The 22,792-nt window shown below is 47.7% G+C and overlaps 1 protein-coding gene across 2 annotated transcripts in view; it reads right to left on the reverse strand.

Annotated features, from left to right (window-relative positions):
* The window catches only part of ASIC2 (acid sensing ion channel subunit 2), a 1,244,893-nt gene that overhangs the window by 49,386 nt on the left and 1,172,715 nt on the right, over nt 1–22,792 (reverse strand). For both annotated transcript variants that reach the window (XM_075350302.1, XM_075350301.1), the window contains exons 4-5: nt 2,100–2,250; nt 1,909–1,965 (exon numbers count right to left, since the gene is read on the reverse strand). In XM_075350302.1, coding sequence (XP_075206417.1) covers nt 1,909–1,965; nt 2,100–2,250 — 208 coding nt within the window. The remainder of the gene's footprint in view (nt 1–1,908; nt 1,966–2,099; nt 2,251–22,792) is intronic.

Below are 22,792 nucleotides of genomic sequence, written 5' to 3' on the forward strand. Positions count from 1 at the left end.
GTTCTCTGGTCAGATGAGACAAAAGTAGAGCTTTTTGGGAAAAGCCATCAACATAGAGTTTACAGGAAAAAAAAAGAGGCATTCAAAGAAAAGAACAAGGTCCCTACAGTCAAACATTGCGGAGGTTCCCTGGATGTTTTGGGGTTGCTTTGCTGCCTCTGGCACTGGACTACTTGACCGTGTGCATGGCATTATGAAGTCTGAATACTACCAACAAATTTTGCAGCATAATGTAGGGCCCAGTGTGAGAAAGCTGGGTTTTCCTCAGAGGTCATGGGTCTTCCAGCAGGACAATGACCCAAAACACACTTCAAAAAGCACTAGGAAATGGTTTGAGAGAAAGCACTGGAGACCACTAAAGTGGCCAGCAATGAGTCCAGACCTGAATCCCATAGAACACCTGTGGAGAGATCTCAAAATGGCAGTTTGGAGAAGGCACCCTTCAAATCTCAGGGACCTGGAGCAGTTTGCCAAAGAAGAATGGTCTAAAATTCCAGCAAAACATTGTAAGAAACTCATTGATGGTTACCGGAAGTGGTTGTTCGCTGTTATTTTGGCTAAAGGTTGTGCAACCAAGAATTAGACTAAGGGGCACTTTGCACACTACGACATCGCAAGCCGATGCTGCGATGCCGAGCGCGATAGTCCCCGCCCCAGTCGCAACTGCGATATCCTTGTGATAGCTGCCGTAGCGAACATTATCGCTACGGCAGCTTCACATGGACTCACCTGTCCTGCGACCGTCGCTCTGGCCGGCGACCCGCCGCCTTATTAAGGGGGCGGGTCATGCGGCGTCACGGCGACGTCACACGGCAGGCGGCCAATCGTAGCGGAGGGGCGGAGATGAGTGGGATGTAAACATCCCGCCCACTTCCTTCCTTCCGCATATTCTACGGCATGTGTGCTGCCGCAGGAGCGAGGAACAACATCGGACCGTCGCGTCAGCGTAATTAAGGATTACGCCGACGCTGCACCGATGATACGATTACGACGCTTTTGCGCTCGTTAATCGTATCACCGAGCCTTTACACACTACGATGTCGCATGCGATGCCGGAAGTACGTCATTTTCAATTTGACCCCACCGACATCGCACCTGCGATGTCGTAGTGTGCAAAGCCCGCCTAAGGGTGCCAATTCTTTTGTCTGGCCCATTTTTGGAATTTTGTGTGAAATGATCAATGATTCGATTTTTGTTTCATTCTCTTTTTTGTTTTTTCATTGCAAGCAAAATAAATGAAGATAACAATACCAAAGAATTTGTGATTGCAATCATTTTCAGGAAGAAACTGAGTATTATCTGACAGAATTGCAGGGGTGCCAATACTTTTGGCCAGCACTGTATGTGGTGAAGGCTACGTTGAAGCCTGTGGTGATGTCTGTGGTGAAGGTTGCGGTGCAGGCTGTGGTTAAATCTGCAGTGAAGGCTGTGGTGAAGTTTGTGGTGACATCTGTCGTAAAGTCTGTGGTGAAATCTGCGGTGAAGGCTATGATGAAGGCTCCAGTAAAGACTGCGGTGAAGTCTGCAGTGACATTTTGTGGTGAAGTCTGCAGTATCGTTTTGGGGTGATGTCTGTGGTGAAAGTCGTGGTGAAGGCTGTGGTGATATCTGTGGTGAAGGCTTATTTTTTTTGTTTTTTGTTTTTTTTTTTTCTAAACTAAGATGGTGAACTTGACTCTGACTTTATTTTTCCCAAATCTTGTTTGGTTTGTTAAATGTGCCCCAATGAATTAGTCTAACCACTCATTCGGGTCTATAGCTAGAAGGAATAGGATTATCTACACATCATTTATTTATCCACAGATACCGAGTAATACTAGCGTTTCCATCCCATAAAAATTGCAAATACCCATAGGCCTGTGAGAGCATAGTGTGCAGTGTGTGTGTGCTGTGAGGTGCAGGACTCACTGAGGGCCGGCTCCGCACACTCCTTGTACTGCTCTGGTGTACAGAAGGGAGCGTCACCTAGAAACACAGAGACATCTCATATCACTGACAGGTCATCAATCAGATAACTCATGGAATATACAGCACATAAACCTGAAGAAACCCCCCAATGGTTTTACACTGAACACAGGTTTCTGTAGTTTGCGCCTCACCTGGCATGTGTACCATTTTGCAGTTGCAGTTCTCGACAATGTATCTTGTTTCACAGTCAATCCTGCACGCTGATATACTGTATACTGGGAAGAAGTCCGAACCCAGGTCAGAAAAACGGCAGGCGCCCCACGGAGAGGGGAGGTACGTCAGCTATGACAGAAGAGAGAAAAAAAACATTAGTGATCACTAATGTCGACACTATAACCGTACAAAGAAAAGAGCAGCATCAAATAAATATATCTAAATCCAACACAGTGCAGCAAGAAATAAAGAAATCGTTGTGTGCGACTCTACACAAAGATAAGTGGTTCCAAGTGATATGTTAAGGGGCTTTCCGATCATGTAAAATAAAATCAATGCAGACTATTAAGTTATATAAACTGGTAATATAGCTCTACTAGCCATGGTGCCCTTGAGTAGCTGTTCAGTGCCAAGTCCTCTCTGCTTCACTGTGCCTGGCACAGGATATGGCATCATACCTTGTCTCTACATGTGACCAGATGGCTGGCTGAGCAGTCATTCCAACTAAGCCAGCCACCTTTTTTGTATATGTAACAGAGAAGGGGGCTGGTTGAGCACTTGTTTCTATAGCTAAGCCAGCCACCTTTTCTGAATATGTGACTGAGGAGGGGGCTGGCTGAGCACTTGTTTCTACAGCTAGGCCAGCCACGTTGTCTGTATATGTTACAGAAAAAGGGGCTGGCTCTGAGGACTCGTTTCTACAGCTAGGCCAGCCACATTTTCTGTATATGTTACAGAGAAAGGGGCTGGCTGAGCACTCGTTTCTATAGCTAAGCTAGCCACCTTTTCTAAATACGTGACAGAGAAGGGGGCTGGCTGAGCACTTGTTTCTACAGCTAATCCAGCCACGTTTTCTGTATATGTTACAGAGAAAGGGGCATGGCTGAGCACTCGTTTCTATAGCTAAGCCAGCCACCATTTCTGAATATGCGACAGAAGGGTACTGGCTAAGCACTCATTTCTATAGCTAAGTTACCCACTTTTTCTGTATATGTAACACACAAGGAGGCTGACTGAGGACTCATTTCTATAGCGAAGCCAGACACCTTTTCTGTATATGTAGAACAATATGACATGCACACAGTTGTGGAGCGGGGTGCAAGCGGAAGAAAGTTCCCCTACTATGTCCAAATAAAGAAGATTTTGTTGCACTCCTTGTTTTGCATATAAACAAGTAATTTTTATTTTTAATACAATGCAGATACACATGTGGATCCGTAGAGATGGTGTGGATAATATATACAAAAGGACAGAAATGTATTTGTGACAGAGAAGGGAGCTACCTGAGCACTCGTTTCTATAGCTAAACCAGCCACATTTTTTGCATATGTCACAGAGAAGGGGGCTGGCTGAGCATTCATTCCAAAGCAAAGCCAGCCACCTTTTTTTGTATCTGTAACAGAGAAGGGTGCTGGCTGAGCACTCGTTTCTATAGCTAAGCCAGCCACCTGTTCTGTATATGTGACAGAGAAGGGGAATGGCTGAGCACTCGTTGCTATAGCTAAGCCAGCCACCTTTTCTGTATATGTCACAGACAAGTCTGCTGGCTCAGCTATTCGCCTTTACTCACTACTCCAAACATGTAACAGATCTATAAACATGAAAGGCAAGGATATGGGTTGGGGCAGCTACCAGTTAGTCAAACGCTTTGGTCTAGTACAACAACAACATACAGTATATTACTAAGTTATATTACTTAATATTTCAATCTGCTTTGTAATATGTTTTATCCCTTTAAAATCATCATATGTCATCTACTTTTACAGAAGATCCAAACATGTGAGGTGGCATCAGCAAGCTTTCTATAGAAAATCTTCGAGGTGACCTCATTGATACTGCCAACTAAGATGCCCGTGGTGTACACGGATTTCTGTTACCCTATCACAAGTATGGTGCGATGTGTTATAATATAATTAATAATATTTATTCATTTTATATAGCGCTATTCCACAGCGCTTTACATTCATTGGCAACACTGTTCCCATTGGGACTCACAATCTATATTCCCTATCTGTAGGTCTTTGGAGTGTGGGAGGAAACCGAAGTACCCGGAGGAAACCCACGCAAACACGGGGAGAACATACAAACTCCTTACAGATGTTGTCCTTGGTGGGTTTGAACCCTGGACCCCAGCGCTGCAAGACTGCAGTGCTAACCACTGAGCCACCATGCCGCCATGTCTTCTGCATGTTTCCACATCTCCGCAGTGTATACCGTGAAGGGCACCCTACAGACAGAAGACCCTGGGTAAGAACATTATATGGGCCCTTTGCAGTCCAAAATCTCACCATAATGCACCCCTTTATGTGTCTGTGACGGCTGCACCAGTTGTACCTATGGTATGTCTGCCCCTGACCCTATGTCCTCACTGTAAATGACAAAACGACCTCTAAAGGCCGCTTTACACGTTGCAATTTCGCATATGATATCGTATGCGATGTGACCCGCCCCCATCGTATGTGTTGCACGTTCAATTTGTTGCCCGTGTCGCACAAACGATTAAATCCTGTTACACGTACTTACCCGTCCATACGACCTCGATGTGGGCGGCGAACATCCACTTCCAGGAGTGGGAGGGACATTCGGCGTCACAGCGACGTCACGCGACAGCCGGCCAATAGAAGCGGAGGGGCGGAGATGAGCGGGACGTAAACATCCCGCCCACCTCCTTCCTTCCGCATAGCTGGCGGGAGCCGCGGGACACAGGTAAGCTGCAGTTTATCGTTCCCGGGGTGTCACACACTGCGCTGTGTGCTGCCTCGGGAACATTGAACAACCTGACGTTCAATTGTCAGTAATTGAACGACGTGTATGCGATCAACGTTTTTTCGTTCAATCGCAATCGCACGTAGGTTTCACACACTACAATATCACTAACGATGTTGAATGTGCGTCACTTACGACGTGACCCCGTCGACACCAACACATCGTTAGATATATTGTAGCGTGTAAAGCCCGCTATACTTTACCCTATAGTGTTACCAGGCCTGGATTGACTAATTGGGTTATGAAAATAAAATGATTTGCGGTAATTTGTATGAGAAGTTGCATTTGCACGGAGCGTACAGACTGATGCTTATATATGTGTGTGGATTTAAGTTGAATTTATTACGCCTGCCTCCCATCCTGTGCTCTTTAGTGCTGTTTGCTCCAGTCTTCTAATATATGTGAGAGCAGCTGCAGGAGTCGGTGCGCGCATAGTCCCCAGCCGATCCCTCCCTGTGTTTTCCATTTCTGAATATTTCATAGCTACATCTTTTCCATTTAAGCGGCAGCACTCTGTCTTGTCTGCTTTACTTTAGCAGTAATAGCTTCACAAGTTATGTTTTAGAAAATTAAGCAATTGCTCTTAATCTTAACCCTTCACAGCTGGGGCTGTTTTATACCACATATATTATTTTGCTATGTGTAAAAGCAGCGGTGATGCCCTTCCTAATTACATTCAGAGAGGGCCATGTCATAAGAACAGTGGAAACATGCTGATTCTTACTGGGAAACTGCTTAAGGGAATCTGTCAACAGGTTTTTGCTACCTCATCTGAGAGCAGTGTATCGTAGGAAAAGAGACCCTGAATCCAATGATGTATCACTTAGATTACTGGGTGCAGCCGTTCAGAAAGCCATGGAACCCATAGGGTGTAGGGGCGACATGACAGCCCGGAGGGTAGGGAGTTGATGGGGTTAAACAGTGTTGGTTCGTTTAGCAATGAGGAAAAGAAGGTGATTGGTTAGGGGGTGGAGTGTGGTGGAAGGAAAGGAGGGAGCTTTATGGTGTATATAATAGGAGGTGGGAGTCAATTATCTCCTCTTGCATTTCCTGGATGACAGCTTGGACGGGCTGGGGAACCTCCATCATGACATCCAGCCTGATGGATCCGGACATCGCAGATCTGCAGCTTGGACGGGCTGGGGAACCTCCATCATGATGTCCTGAGGAATCCTCGGATCTGGTCAGCATGGCGGTGCAGGGCGCCCAGGCAGTGCAGTCCCACACCCAGGCTGCCTGGGTGTCTCCTCGGCACCTTCCCCTCCCCCCCCCTCTTTGCTGCAGTGCTGGCAGTTTCAGGACTCGCCGGGGTCTTTTGGGGAAGGTGGGGGTGAGGAGGACAACGTGAGAGCCCCCACTCCCGTGGGGACCCTCCGCAGCTGGGTGGGCAGCGGTAGCTTGCAGCGCCCGCTCTGGCTGTCGGGAGGAATCTCCTGCAGGGCCGCGACGGCCGAAAAGGGGGCGTGTCCAGCCTGGGTGCCTACTTCCGGTGTGAGGCCTCAGGCTGGATTTTTTGAGCGATGCGGCCGCTCCCGGCAGGGAGCGCGCCCAGCGGCGATGGATGGACAACACCCCCCCTCCCTCCGCGGGGGGGGCGGAGGACGGCTGCCTACAGGGTCACCTCACCTGTGTGGCTGGATTATCGGGACCGGAGGACTGGGCGCAGCAGGCGGCGGCGAGGAGGAGACAGGAGGCGCCTGCAGGGTCACCTCACCTGTGTGGCTGGATTATCGGGACCGGAGGACTGGGCGCAGCAGGTGGCGACGAGGAGGAGACAGGAGGCCTGCTGTCTATCCTGGAGCAGGCATTGGGACAAGGGTGCAGCTCTCATCAGTAGCGGCTTCCCCCAGGAGGGGAGCGCCCAGCATTGTGGAGGCGACAATCGGCCCAAACAGGGCATGTGGACACGGTGCTCCTGGCGTCAGGGGGCGAACTCGGCGGGCATTCGGTGCCTGCAGCTTGAGGGACTGTCCCGGGATCAGCAACGGACGACTGGCGAAAAGGACGGTGACGGCTGATCTGAGGGCGTCCTCTGGAGGCAGCCTGGCGCGGTAATCAATTTAAGTTTAAGCCTTTTTGTAGTGGTGGGGGGACAGTCGCTGTAGTGGAGTAGTGTCTGGAGATATGGGTAGCAGCTGGGGTGGTTTGGAGCATGTGGTTAGTTCATAGGTCGGTTGGTGCCGTGGTCCCCGGGGGGTGTGGGTTCATGTTCTGGAGGCCAGGGGCAGAGTTACGGACGGGGTGGTCTCATGGCAGCGGGGCCGTGAGGGTGCAGGTGGCGTCAGGTCCGGTGGTTACAGTTGCAGGTTGGGGATGGCGAGGTTCGGCGTTTACTGCAGTTTAGGTCTTGTGAGACTTGGTTAAGGGGGCTGATGATTGCGGCACATGTGAGCGGGTGAGACGGCGCAGTTATTGAAGGTTTGCTGGGGTGTTTCATTATTAATCTTCTGATGCATGGTGGTTCTTATTGGATGAATTATGGTGGGTAAGGTAAAGGGGCGAGGGGTCCCGCGGTACGGTGTGTGCGAGGAGTTTTCAGGGGGGTTTTGTGAGTGATGTGTAGGTGCGGTCCCCTGGTATGGTGCGAGGGTTGCTGTGGATAAGTGAATAAAGGAGAGCGGAAATGTAGGAGAAGGTGAAGTGTTGGTTGCTGTAATGGGTTTGTAGGTTTGCAACCGCATCAATGGTAACATGGGGTTAATTTGTGGCTAGTGAGCATGTTATCCCATTGTGGAGGTTGGTGCTGGGAGGAATGTTGAGTCCAGCGTGACTGAATTGATGTCAATGTAGGTGCTGGGCAGCTTTGGGCTGCTGTGGGTGAACTCGGTTAATCAGCAATGGTGGGCTGCGGATGGAATAATGGAGTTCTTCGGACAGCCGTGATTACGGGTGGGGACTATGCGAGTTTTGGTTTGGACTAGAGGATTGGGTACTTGTGGTGCATAGAGTGTAAGTCGGATAGCTTAGGGCCATCTGGTATTATTGGGTGTTTTGCATGGGTGGACTCCTGGCATCTGTGGGCTGGTGGAGTCTATTTAATATTCATATACAATTTAAAAAAAAAAAAAAAAAGGAATGCTTGGCCTGGTGGTAGGTATGGGCATCTGGGTAAGGGTTTGCTTAGGGAGTCGTGGTGCTCCGGTCTCACGGCACGAAGGTATTTGGTTTGAAGGTGCAGTTGTGCGTTACGGGAAAATAGTGGTACGCCCCTCGGTGGTCAGCTTTGAGCGGATACTATGGTGTGGCCAAGGTTTTAATTTATCTTGGGGTGTATATGAGAGCTCAAAGGGGGTTGCGTGTCACAAGGTTTTCCTTGAGATCGAAAGGCCCGGTCATGGTGTTTGGTAAAGTTGTGTCTCCTGATGCCCATAGTTGCATATGGAGTCAATCGGGCCAGTGGTGTGGCTGCAATTTTCCGGTGGGCATTGTAGTACAGGGAGCTTCTCGTGGTCCAGTTTGCGGAGGCAAGCGGACTAGGCATTATGGTTGGAGGTGTTGTTGGGGACCTTGGGATCAAAGGTAATGCTTCAATATCTTCGCCTCAGTAAGGGGTACAGGGCGATGGTTGCAGTTGTTTTGTTTTTTGAGGCCGTGTTAATTTTGGGGTGGAGCATGGTTCCGTTAGGCCGTGTGGGCCTCGTTGAAATTAAGTGGGCCTGATTTCGGATGAAGAAGGTCCATTAGTGTGGTAGTTGAGTATGTGGGAAGATTTTGGGATTTTCTGGGGAAGACAGCTCGAGCCTCTGTTGTTGTCAGAGGGTGTGATGGCGGAATAAATCGGTCAGGGGAGGCCGGTAGTGATATTTGGCTCTGGGGAAGCTGCAAGGTCAGCTGTAGGGGAAATTTCAAGGCTATGGATTGCAGTGGTTTTACAGCGGGGTTTCACTTTAGCGGTTTCCTGGGAGAACTAGGTTTGGGGTGCGAAGTAACCCAGTAGCATAAGCAGTGTGAGTGTCATCCTGTTGTTGAATCTCAACCCCAGTGGTGGTTTAATTCAGCTGGAGACAGGAGGAGGACTGACTGTACAGGGTGACTGTACAGTGGTTCTTTGGTCGGTACTGGGGAGGATGATGGTACAGTCGGTACTGCATTTAATTGGTTATAATAAGGCCAGCGGGGCATGGTGTGGATTCCGGTATAGTTTGGGAGCTTGTGGCATGGTGGGCCTGAGTGGCCGTCACAGGGACCCGGTGGCTCCTGCCACCAAGGATCAGGGGAGTGCGGTGCAGTAAGGTGGACTGGGTACGCTGGCTGGTGCATATATTGGATGCTCAGAGTTTAAGTGATAGATGGAAAGGTTTTAATGGTTGGTTTGGCTTGCAAGTTGGGGGAGCAAGCGTTGGGTGTGTGGGGGTCCAGGTCACGCAAGGTGTCACGTGGCCTGTTCTGTGGCGGGGGTAGGTCTGGTCCAGAGGCGGTTTAACGGATAATGTTATTTGATTGGAGAGTCACTTGTAGGATATAGTGGCTCCGGTTACAAGGATCTTGCAGGCATGGGTCCTGCAAGGTGGGGGGTATTGATCCGTAGGTGATTCATACCTCATCTCCGGCCCGGTGTGTGTTGAGGCCAGGGATCATGTTTTGGTGGTGGAAGGTGGTTTCTGGACCGGGCCTACCCAGGGTTACGTATTGTATTACGTACTGTATTATTATTATTATGGTATTACCTATTGTTAAATGTTGGGGACGCCCGTTGGACGGCGCCCCCTTGTGTTAGTGTGTAAACAATAGGCAATAAAGGGCTGCTGTGGCCATATTTTACCAAGTCGCAAGCAGTGTCCGTGATATTATTGATACCGGGTAAGGGTAATTGGGAATAATATAGGAATCAACGACCGGAAAATCCCTCCTGGAAATGTCAAGAAAGCCATGGAACCCATAGGGTGTAGGGGCGACATGACAGCCCGGAGGGTAGGGAGTTGATGGGGTTAAACAGTGTTGGTTCATTTAGCAATGAGGAAAAGAAGGTGATTGGTTAGGGGGTGGAGTGTGGTGGAAGGAAAGGAGGGAGCTTTATGGTGTATATAATAGGAGGTGGGAGTCAATTATCTCCTCTTGCATTTCCTGGATGACAGCTTCCCACCCACCCTCCCTTCTATTGTGTATTGTTATTATTGGTGTGTTTATATGCATGTATAGTTATTCAATTTTAAGAGCCATTACGACAACAAAAAAAAAAGAGAAAAGAAAGGATTGGAGAAAGTGTCGTGTATAAAGTAAAACGAAAAAAAAAACAACAAAAAACGAAAGAAAAGAGATTTCTTTGTGGATTGTGATGTATATTGTCATTTGGGATTCTTGTAAGTGGGTGAATAAGATGGGGGTAATGTGGGAGTATATGTATATGTATATGATGTGTATGATGTATATGTGTATGGTCAGCATAAATAATGGGGATTATGTTCTTTGTCACAGCAGCGGGGGTAGGTCTGGTCCAGAGGAGCTCTAATTGTTACTGGTGTTTGGATGGAGAGCCACTGGGGAAGGTACAGTGGCTCCGGTTACTGGTGACCTGCAGGTACAAGGTTGTCTGCAGGGAGGAGGTATTGCTCCGTTGGTGATCAATGCCTTATATATGGGTCAGGGTTGTTGCCAAGGATTATATATTAAGGAGTTGATGGTTGCCAGGGAGTCACAGGTGGCTATAGTGCCCCAGGTGATAGGTAATTGAAAGTATGGGTGTTTTGGTTTGGGTAAGGGTATTACTCCTTTGGTGACTTTTACCTCATTTAAATATGGGACTATTGTTATGGTCAGTGATCCATTTTGGTGAAATGGTAATCGCAGGAGGAGTCACTGGTTGGGGTCATGGTTCTGGATCCAAGTGCAGTGTAAGCACATGGTTCTGCAAGGCATAGGGGTTTTGATCCGTAGGTCATTAATACCTCTTATCTCTGGGCTGGTTGCAGCTCGGGGATGTTGTTGGATTAAAGTCGCTAACGGGCTTTAAGGTTTTTGAGGTCACAGTTACTGTTATGCACATGGGGGATTGATCCGTAGGTGATTGATGCCTCATATCTCTGGGCTGGAGGTTGCAGCCGGGGATAATATTGAGTTGGAGGTAAAGAGGAATGTAAGGTTTTGAGACACGGTTGATACTTGATGCTTCTTGGGGGGGTTTTAATCCGTAGGTGATTAATGCCCCCATCTCTGGGTCGGTGTGTTGCGGCCAGGGATCGTGTTTCTGACGGTTGTGTGATTGAAGGGTCACTTGTAGGATATAGTGGCTTTGGTTACAGGGATCTTGCAGGCATGGGGTCCTGCAAGGTTGGGGTATTGATCCGTAGGTGATTAATGCCTCGTATCTCTGGGTCGGTGTGTTGCGGCCAGGGATCGGGTTTCTGACGGTTGTGTGATTGAAGGGTCACTTGCGGAATACAGTGGCTTTGGTTACAGGGATCTTGCAGGCATGGGGTCCTGCAAGGTTGGGGTATTGATCCGTAGGTGATTAATGCCTCGTATCTCTGGGTCGGTGTGTTGTGGCCAGGGATTGTGTTCTGGTGGTGGAGTATGGCTTCTGGACCGGACTTATGGCGGGGGTAGGTCTGGTCCAGAGGCGGTTTAACGGATAATGTTATTTGATTGGAGAGTCACTTGTAGGATATAGTGGCTCCGGTTACAAGGATCTTGCAGGCATGGGTCCTGCAAGGTGGGGGGTATTGATCCGTAGGTGATTCATACCTCATCTCCGGCCCGGTGTGTGTTGCGGCCAGGAATCATGTTTTGGTGGTGGAGGGTGGTTTCTGGACCGGGCCTACCCAGGGTTACGTATTGTATTACGTACTGTATTATTATTATTATGGTATTACCTATTGTTAAATGTTGGGGACGCCCGTTGGACGGCGCCCCCTTGTGTTAGTGTGTAAACAATAGGCAATAAAGGGCTGCTGTGGCCATTTTTTACCAAATCGCAAGCAGTGTCCGTGATATTATTGATACCGGGTAAGGGTAATTGGGAATAATATAGGAATCAACGAGCGGAAAATCCCTCCTGGAAATGTCATGACACAATCAGAATTTTTAGATTTAGTCATGTAACAGAGCAGAGACAGCTGTCCCCGTCCGCACCAGGCTCTTAATAAAGATTAAAGACACAAAGTAATAATAATCTTAATAAAGATTGTGTTAGGGCCAGGTGGACGGGCAGACCCAGAAGGTGGATCCACTGGGCCCAACACCTTACTGAAGGCAAGGGGTCCGGTAGCCGGAGCACTACAGGTAGCAGGACAGTCCGTTCAAAATAGTGGAGTGGAGAAGTCCCTGGGACCACGGAGTCTCTGATGGTAGTCCGGGTGACGGAGCTCAGGTTCGGAGGCCGAGATGTTGTCAGGCAGAGTCCGGAACCGATGGAGCGAGAGGACGGATCACCACAGGGATCAGAGATGGTACGGACTGACGGGATGGCAGACAGTCAGCGTTCGGGGTTCGGGAATCGTCAGGACCGGATGGCGAGGCAGGAGCGGCTCTAGAAGAGAGATAGGCAAGTATACCAGCAGACACAAGGAGACCTGACTCCTAGCTTAGGAAAACACGAAGAACAGGCCCCGCCCACTTGGACATTAAACCCCTTTATACCCTGTACCTGTGTGTTCAATATCCTGTCAGTGGACGCTGGCCCTTTAAGAGAGGGTCAATGACCGCGCGCGCGCCCTAATGCGCATGCGCGAGGCTCGGGTGCCAGAAGCCAGGGCAGGGAGCGGTGAATAGGAAGCAGGAGAGCCGGCCTGGAGCAGAGCTGCCGACGGGCGCCGGGAGCGGGGACCGGGCCGCCTGGGGACCACAGGTGATGGGGGCTGGAGGCTGTGGAGCGGGGGACGCCTGACAGAGGAGCCGGGGAGCGAGGCAAGGAAGCCGGGGAGCGTGGCAGGTGAGCCGGGGAGCGAGGCAGGGGAGCCGGGAAGCAGAGCAGGGGACCCGGGGAGCGTGACAGATTGTACATTGACAGAGAGGTGTCAATCAGAGAAAGGGGAGTGTCGGACTGCCGCACACATGACATTGCAGGTAGAGCCATGAGAAGTCCTGCTGTGTCCTGCTGCATAAACAAAAATAGCAAATAATCAACAAGACAGGCATCCCTGACTTCTCTGTGTTAACCCTTGCAGCATACTGTCTTCAGCTTACATAGTAAAAACCTGTTGACATATTCCCTTTAACCAGACTGGCTTTCCGTACAGACCAGGGAGCAGCTGTTGTGGCACAATCCGTGTTCTTAGATGTAGCATGTGCCAAGCCCAGAAAGCTAGCCCCGCTGACACCACAGCTTTCTGTGTACATAGTCTATTGACAGTGAGCTGCTTATCAGAGGAGGGAGTGTGGTCAGAGGACTTGATACCAGGCAGCTAGTCACAGCAATAATAATATCCTAGTAGTAAATCCTTGACTATAAGGGATACTTTGAACACTGCGACATCGCTAGCGATCTCGTTAGCGATGTGAAATTCTAGATCGCAAGTGCAATCTTTTGAGATCGCACATTGCGATCTAGAATTTACATCGCTAGCGATGTCGCAGTGTGCAAAGTACCCCTTAGGCTAGGTTCACATTTCCGTTGTTTTGCATCAGTCACATGCGTTGCTTGACGCTTGTGACTGATGTGTTGTACAAAGGATGACAATAATTGGAATTAGAAAGCAGATTCCGCTGTAAAACGAGAGCAAGAGAACGATCAGCTGATCGTTCACAATAGCCGGCTGCCGGCTTTAGAGAGCGATCAAATGATCTCCCGGCGGCCGGCTATTGTGATAGCCAGCCGCCGAGTGATCCGCTGATCACTCACAGAAGCCGGCCGCCGGGTGATCAGCTGATCGCTCATAGCAGCTGACCGCCGGGTGATCAGCTGATCGTTCACAGCAGCCGGGTGATCAGCTGATCGCTCACAGCAGCCGGCCGCCGGGTGATCAGTTGATCGCTCACAGCAGCCGGCCGCCGGGTAATCAGCTGATTGCTCACAGAAGCCGGCCGCCGGGTGATCAGCTGATCGCTCACAGAAGGCGGCTGCCGGGCGATCAGCTGATCTTTCGGCCGCCGTGAGAGAGCATGTGCAGTGAAATCCTAAGGATTCCGCTGCTCAAAAAACGTTACACTCTGCGTTCCTGCCGCCCGGAGGTCAGTTGTTCCATGACTGATCAGTCGGGCAGAGGATGCAACGCAAGGGCATCAGTCGCAATCCACCGCTCATATAAGTCTATCGGAAATAACGGAATCCGCCAAACGGATTGCGTTGTTTATCAGAGCGGCGGATTGTGACTGATGCAAAGCAACGGAAATGTGAACCTTTTCTTAGTAAACAACAGCACACAGCCTGATAACTGACACATCACTGAAATCTGTGTTATAGCCGCCATCTTCTACTGTCTTTCGATTACATAGCAAAAACCAGCTGGAAGATTAGTTTTTAATGGGGTTTACTACTCCATTAACGTGAATAGGACTGGCAGGGATAGAGGAGTGCTATTCGCATCTTTCTTCATCAGTCTTCTAGCCATTGAATGCAGAGCCAGTGGTCATATGTTACATTTAATCCCGACGCTGTGAGGGAAAAAAAGAGGATTGATAGCCCCATGTAATGATAGTTGGTGGTCCTAGCAATCAGACATTTATTACCTATCCAGAGACTAGGTGATAAATGCCTTTCAAGAGAAAGCCCCTTGGCCCGTGTTTATTACCATTTATTCTGGAGCATATTACAGTGTATTTATTGGGACAGAGTGTATTATAATTCATTTCAGCAAGACAGTGTGCAGAATAATATTTATTTTAGGAGACTCAGTGTAGATTAATATTAATTTTAGGCAGTTGTAGTTGCAGGTGTTATATTATTTTTAGGAAGCACAGTGTGTGGTATTATCTTTAGGGGGGAACAGCATGTGGCACAAAGAGAAATTCATGTCTTTTATAGAGTGAGGATCTGCTACAAAAGTAAAAAGCTAGAGATATCTACTGTAAGTAATAAAGTCTGCAAATGCGAGTCATTGCTGGAAGAAGTCATGAAGGTCTGGACCAGATAGAGGAGAAAAGGAACTTTAGTCAAAATTTACGTAAACTGCAAATCGATGAATGTTATTTTGTATTCTGCCTGTACCTGCATTTCATTAGTGATATTAGTCATGTATTTATCTGTTAACAACTCCCCCCGTGACTATGCTCTCAGGATTCACTGATATTGTTGGTGAGAGCGGCTGGCTACATGACCGCAAGTGTGGGATTTGCTTACATGTGGCCTCATGTTGACTAGACGTGTCTGGCCTCAATCAATTCACATATATTGAGAGAAACCAGGCCGTCTAGTGAATCTTGACAGTGTGCACAGTGCACACTGTCAGGATTCAGAAGTCTGCAGTCACATCCAGTCACATCCAGTCACATTAGACTGTCGTCTGAAGCCAACAACAACATTGGCGGGTTATGTTAACATTAATGTAATGTGTTGGAGACTTTGAAGTAACCTTCTTAAATGGTAGAAATATCAATAGTGTTACAATTACTTCATAATTGTAAAATTTGAGTAGAAGTACAGTGTTTCCCCGAAAACAAGACATGGTCTTATGTTATTTTTTGCTCTAAAAAATGGGCTAGGGCTTATTTTCAGGGGATGTCTTATTTTCTTTCCATGAACAACAATCCAAATTTATTTTTTAACAAAAAAATGAACATTTATTAATTTATTTATTCAGATATGGTCACATCCAATTCTGGAACATCAACATAACTCTCTAAAGCCTGTGTGTAACCGTCTATCTATCTATCTACCTATCTATCTATCTATCCCTCTATCTATCCCTCTATCTATCCCTCTATCTATCCCTCTATCTATCCCTCTATCTATCTATCTATCTATCCCTCTATCTATCCCTCTATCTATCTATCCCTCTATCTATCTATCTATCTATCTATCCCTCTATCTATCCCTCTATCTATCTATCCCTCTATCTATCCCTCTATCTATCTATCCCTCTATCTATCTATCTATCTATCTATCTATCCCTCTATCCCTCTGTCTATCTATTCAATAATGTCTAAACCTTTGTCTGTTGTTTCTGCAGTAAATACATTGAATTTTAGAAATTTAAAAAAAAAAAAAACACTTCAACAACATTAATGTAATATATTGGGATTAATATGGTCCCTAGGTCAGTGACTTGAATAGTATTGTGACCAGGTTAGTTACATGGATGGTATTGTGCCCAGGTCATGGACCTGGATGGTATTGTGCCCATGTAACTGACATGGATGGTTTGATGCACAGGTTATTGACTCTGGTATGGTTCCCAGGTCATTGACTTGGATGTTATGTAGCCAGGGTCATTGTCCTGTCTGGTATTGTGCTGAGGAAATTGACTTGGATGGTATTATGTACAGGTCATTGACATGGATGGTATTGTACCCTGGTCATTAAATTGGATGGCATGATGCCCAAATCGTTGATTTTGGTATAGTGCCCAGGTCATTGACTTGGATAGTTTGGTGCCCATGTCATTGACTTAGATGGTATGATGCCCAATTGTTTGATTTTGGTATGGTGCCCAGGTCATTCACTTGGATGATATGGTACCCAGGACATTGACTTAGATAGTATTGTGCTGAGGCCTTTGACTTGGATGGTATGATGTAGAGGTCATTGACCTGGATTGTATGGTGCCCAGGTCATCTATTAGGATATTAGGATGCCCAATTCATTGACTTTGGCATGGTGCCCAGGTCATTGACTTGGATAGTTTTGTGCCGAGACCATTGACTTGAATGGTATGATGTAGAGGTCATTGAACTGGATTGTATGGTGCCCAGGCCATTTATTTGGATGGTATGATGCCTATTTCATTGACTTTTGTAAGGTGCCCAGGTCATTAACTTGGATAGTATGGTACCCAGGTTATTGACTTGGATGGTATGGTGCCCAGGTTATTGACTTGGATAGTATGGCGCCCAGGTTATTGATTTGGATGGTATAGTGCCCAGGTTATTGACTTGGATGGTATGGTGCCCAGGTTATTGACTTGGATAGTATGGTGCCCAGGTTATTGACTTGGATAGTATGGCGCCCAGGTTATTGACTTGGATAGTATGGCGCCCAGGTTATTGACTTGGATAGTATGGTGCCCAGGTTATTGACTTGGATGGTATGATGCCCAGGTTATTGACTTGGATGGTATGGTGCCCAGGTTATTGACTTGGATGGTATGGTGCCCAGGTTATTGACTTGGATAGTATGGTGCCCAGGTTATTGACTTGGATAGTATGGTGCCCAGGTTATTGACTTGGATGGTATGGTGCCCAGGTTATTGACTTGGATAGTATGGTGCCCAGGTTATTGACTTGGATAGTATGGTGCCCAGAATACTGACTTGGATTTAATCATGCCCAGGACATTTACTTGGCTGACAGTGATTCTTGACCGATGATGTCTAAACATCTGCCCATAACATACATCAGAATAGGGTTATTTCTGCAGTATATGTATTGTATTGTAAAAGTAAAAAAAAAAAACACAAAACATTCAAACAACATTATGTAATCTGACAGATTAGGCTTGGTCTGGTGCGTAAGGTATGTGCTTAATGCTTGTCAGTCTTATATGAACATTATAGGAGCTATTATAGCAGCTATGGTCTTCTGTGAATGGTACAGACGTATTCCTTCCCTTCATGGCTTTATATCTGCAGCAGAAAGATTAATGGCTTTTACATTAAATACACATCAGTCGGCACATAGATGCGTTAGGTAAGACTGTCCGCTTTGTATCTTCGTGTGATCATGTAGCCGCTTAATGATTTGCGTCAGTGTATTGTGCAGCTGAAGGTAATATCAGACATAATCAGCAATGTAACCTGATGGACATGCGACCCTCCCCGGAGCCATATGCAGGTTCTGAACTCAGCATGATGTCCCCATTTTATACACTGTCCTTCTACAGAATGGCTTCTCCTGCAAATTACACATATTAGTGTCTAGAGACGTATGTGCCACTATGTGCAGACAAGTGAAGGCCAAGCTCTGAAACTCTCTGCTTCATGATCTACACTCCCCCACCTACATTACTTGTCTGATCTCGCTGAAATGTTAATACTTAGAAGGCTGAGATTCTTATGTTCTTCGTTCCAATCGTTGTCTTGCTTAGAGGGGGATTTTGGGACGGCAGTCCTTTTATTTTTGTATGCAGGAAAGTCAATTTATGTTAGATTGTTGGATCATTTTTACCATCTGTTCAGAAACACAAAAAAAAGGCTGATTTTCTTTTTTTTCTTGAAACAGAGCCACTTTTTTCCTTGGGTTGTGTTTGGTATTGCAGCTCAGTTCCATTCAATCCAAGGACATGTGTGGCTATATGTTTGGAAATAGTCTTCAGGATAAGCCAGGATCCCAGAGGAAACATAATCACATATCAGACATTTATGACATATCCTGTATGCCTTTAAAGGGGTTGTCCATTACTTGAACAACCTCTCCTCAATCAGCATGTTTGCCCCCAATAAAATAACAACACTTATACTCACCTCTTTTGCTGGTGCTGTTCCAGCGGTGTTGGCACTCGCTCTTTTGGGTCTCATGTGACGTGGTTACCTGCACCCAACCAGCGCTATCTTCCCTCTCCTGATCTTCGGACGTATCAGATATCAAAAGGAAGATAGCGGCCAGCTCTAATTTCCTCTTGATCAATTTGTTCTAATAAAAGGAGAGGCAAGCCAGCAGATGGTTCACATGATGTAACAATGTCACGTGAGCCCCGGGTGAAATGCTGGAATTACACTGCTGGAATTACGCCGGTGTGGCGCCCTGGACAAGCCAGGACGTCACAGGTACTGCAACAACACACCCCACACCCCGGTTAGGCACATCAGTCACACACACAAATCCTTGTTGCCTCCCTCCAGGGGCTGATGTCCACACCAGGTGGGGTGGAGCCAGGCGGTTGGCCCCACCCACTGAGGAGTTCACAGTCCTGGAGGCGGGAAAGGAAGGCAGTTGAGTTAGGGAGAGTGAAGTGGAAGGAGTAAGTGGTAGTGGAGGAGCAAGAGCAGACTGACCGTGTCCGGGTACGTGGCCCTGGCACCCAAGAGCAAGATTGGCAGACGGTGGTGACCGTCTGCAGGAGAGGCCGATTGACGCATAACTGTAAGGACCGGGGACGGGCGGTGGCCTGCCGGTACCGAACCGGGGAGCGAAGAGAAGCCAGCACCATTCGGCAGAGCCTACGGACCCCGACCAGGCTTGGAGTCGCCGTTAAACCGGTCAAATCCGTCAGCGACGGGAACCTCCGGGGTTTCCCAGCAGCAAAGACCCGACTGAAGGCAACCGCTCAACCGTGAAGGGAAATACAGCTACCGCCACAGCTAGAGTTCCCAGGGCCAGAGCCTGCGGGCAAAAAGGGGCTCCTCTGGCAAATACACCACTGGGGAGCGGGTTACCGGTGGGAAGCCATCGGAGCCGAAAACACATCACAGGTGCAGGGAGAGACAGTCACCGCCAACCTACCGGGAGTGACCACCGCAGCCGGCTGTGGGACCCGTCCATCCAGCCGTTTGTTTTACCAGAGACTCCGTCTACGTTATTGGCTGAGTGAGTACCACCATGCCGTCTGGCACTGCGCTGCCCCCTCGACCCTGCACCTCACCAAACCCCGCCATCCACCTTACAGTCACCATCACCGGGCCCCGGGACCACCAAAACCCCCTACCCACGGAGGGGAGAGAAACATCTCGGCTGCTCCCTGTCATCACTCCCGGGATCCCCGTCCAGAGCAGTGGTCGTGTACCAACCTCACCACAAACCGTGGGTGGCGTCACGGACCAACTTCCCAAACCCCAAAAACGATTCCCCTTTCACTCACGGGCGAGGAGCGCTGCTCGAGTCCCCGGATCCGGCCCACCGCTCGAGCCACTGAGCAGCAGTAGCAGCAGCGCCGGACCCGAGCGTGGTGAGCACAGCGTCCCCTCCCCGCCCGCGACACCGGCACCAGAGGTGAGTATAAGGCTGGGTTCAAACAAACGTATAGCATCCAATGCGAGTGCAGCAGATGCGATATGCTAGTAAGCCTCGTCTCCTGCTGTGCTGCCAGTGTAAGCCGAGTGTCATGCGACTGACTGTGATCTGAACCTGTGATCGGATCACAGCTGTGGAGGAGAGGGTGGGAGCTGCGGAGGAGAGGGAGGGGTTACTCTCCCCACCTCCTCCATTGTTAGCTGATGCAATTATCACACTTCATTCGGATGACATCCAAGTGCAGTCTGATGTTTCACTCGCACCCATAGACTTGTATGGGTGTGAGTGATACGTCAATCTGAGAATCACAGTATGCTGTTACTTTTCGCTCATCCAGAATATCGATAAGAAAAAAGCTGACCATCTGATCTCCCTCATTGGTCTGAGTGCAATGCGAGATTTTTTCGCATTGCACTCATCCTAGTCATATGCTCGTGTGAGCGTACCCTAAAGGCTACTTTACACGCTGCGATATCGGTCCCGATATCGCTAGCGTGGGTACCCGCCCCCATCTGTTGTGCGACACGGGCAAATCGCTGCCCGTGCCGCACAACATCGCCCAGACCCATCACACATACTTACCTGCCCGGCGACGTCGCTGTGACCGGCGAACCGCCTCCTTTCTAAGGGGGCGGTCCGTGCGGCGTCACAGCGACGTCACTGAGCGGCCGCCCAATAGAAGCGGAGGGGCGGAGATGAGTGGCCGGAACATGCCGCCCACCTCCTTCCTTCCTCATAGCGGCCGGGAGGCAGGTAAGGAGAGCTTCCTCGTTCCTGCGGTGTCACACGGAGCGATGTGTGCTGCCGCAGGAGCGACGAACTACATCGTTACTGCTGCAGTAACGATAATCGAGAATGGACCTCCATGTCACCGATGAGCGATTTTGCACGTTTTTGCAACGATGCAAAATCGCTCATCGGTGTCACACGCAACGGCATCGCTAATGCGGCTGGATGTGCGTCACAAATTCCGTGACCCCAACGACTCCGCATTAGCGATGTCGCAGCGTGTAAAGCCCCCTTAAGTGTTGTTATTTTATCCAGGGCAAACAAGCTGATTGAGAAGGGATTGTCTAATTGTGGACAACCCCTTTAATGTCTTCGGTCATAATACTCCTAGCAGAGTATATTGCATTGCCTCTATATTCCTACCATAATTGTGAGCATTTATATTGATAATCATAGTGATGGATTATTTGGGAGTCTTGGATATTATATACAGTCAGAACCATACAGTCAGAGAATGGAAAAAAGACGCACATATAGCATCGACATCTATATTTCATTGTTCAGGTAAACAATCGGGCACAGAGCCCCCTCTTCCCCCCTCCCTATAAACTCATTCTGCAGCAAAGCCTTTGAACCCATTTAGTACCACTACATTAGCTTCTTGTCCATGCTATTCACTAAAAAAACAGAGCTGTATAGAAGGTGGATGACAGGATCGGTCATCTATACAGTATATCCAAGCATGTAGTCATAGGGCCGTAGTTATCAAAATTGTCTAATCCTAAAATACTAAAAAGGATTAAAAGTAACCAAATTTATCAAGGTGTAGCATGTTGTTGAAAAATCTGGCTAGTTTTATGATTGTCCAGTCTAAGTATACACCACTTCTAAGCTGGCTTACTTTGTGCCAGTAATGTGCATCACAATTTTGGCTCATTTTTTGGAGCATTGTGTTGTATGTTAATTACACCCCTTTTCTGATAAACCACACCACCTTTCAGCGAGGTCCCCATGTTGGACAGGTCAAACAAGAGTCTAAAACACATCATAAATATGGTAGAAGCTATAAAAGACAGTTTTTTGGCAAATTACATCAGAATTCTGCACATAGGCTATGTGTTCACGGTAGAATGTACCTGCGGATTTTTCTGCATGAAAATCCGCGACTTTCGCGGCAAATCCGCACCTTATTTTTACCGCGAATTTGCCGCGGATTTTGATGCGGATTTTTTTTTCCCCCATTCTATACCCAAAATCCGCACCAAAATCCGCAACAATAATTGACATGCTGCAGATTTTTCCGGATCAAAATCCGCGGCAAATCCGCCGCGGAAAAATCCGCAGCATGGACACAGCATTTCCAAAATGCCATTGAAATGGCTTGGAAGTGCCGCTGCTGCAGATTTTCGGAAAATCCGCGGTAAATCCGCGGCAAATCCGCGGTAAATCCGCAGGGTGGGCACATAGCCTTAGGCTAGGCGCGCACTTTGCGTTCACCTACTTGCAGTTCAAGAAGCACCTTTTTTCCCTAATTGATTTGCCCAAAGTTGCCTTTTTCTGAACCTTAGCGCTGAAAACGCATGCGTATTTACCACGTTTTTGATGCGTTTTCAGCGCTTTTTACATGCGTTTTCACCTACGTTTTGACAGATGCGTTTTGAACATCAAGACACTGCCTAATAAAGTTTAAACAGTCAAAAAGAATGAAAAAAGAGAAAGAAAAAAAAGAAAAAAATCTATATTAATGGGAAAAATAATGAAAATAGATTTAATTCTTAAAATTACAGCGGTAATATACATTTTATCGGAAATATAGCAATAAATGCATATTTTTCATAAATTTTAATTGTCGGATTTTGTGTGTGTGTAAAGCGACATATCAAATCATTATTTTGATGTGCAAAAAGCAAACGTTTTGGTAGTCAAAAACGCATGTTTTCTGCACTGAAAAAGCAGATAAAACGCAGGAATTTGCTGGAATCTTGGTTTTTGCCATTTCCCATTGACTTCAATGTTAGCAAAACGCACCCAAAATGGCAAAAACAATTGACATGCTGTTTCTTTGAACGCATGTTTTTTTCCACAAAATATGCAAATTAAACGCAGCGTTTTAAAACGCAAAGTGGGGTCTGGAAAACATATTTATCCATAGAATAACATGGAAACGCAAAACGCAGGCCATTTGGGATGAAAAAGGTGC

This window comes from Anomaloglossus baeobatrachus, chromosome 5 (assembly GCF_048569485.1).
Source record: "Anomaloglossus baeobatrachus isolate aAnoBae1 chromosome 5, aAnoBae1.hap1, whole genome shotgun sequence".
Lineage (NCBI taxonomy): Eukaryota > Metazoa > Chordata > Amphibia > Anura > Aromobatidae > Anomaloglossus > Anomaloglossus baeobatrachus.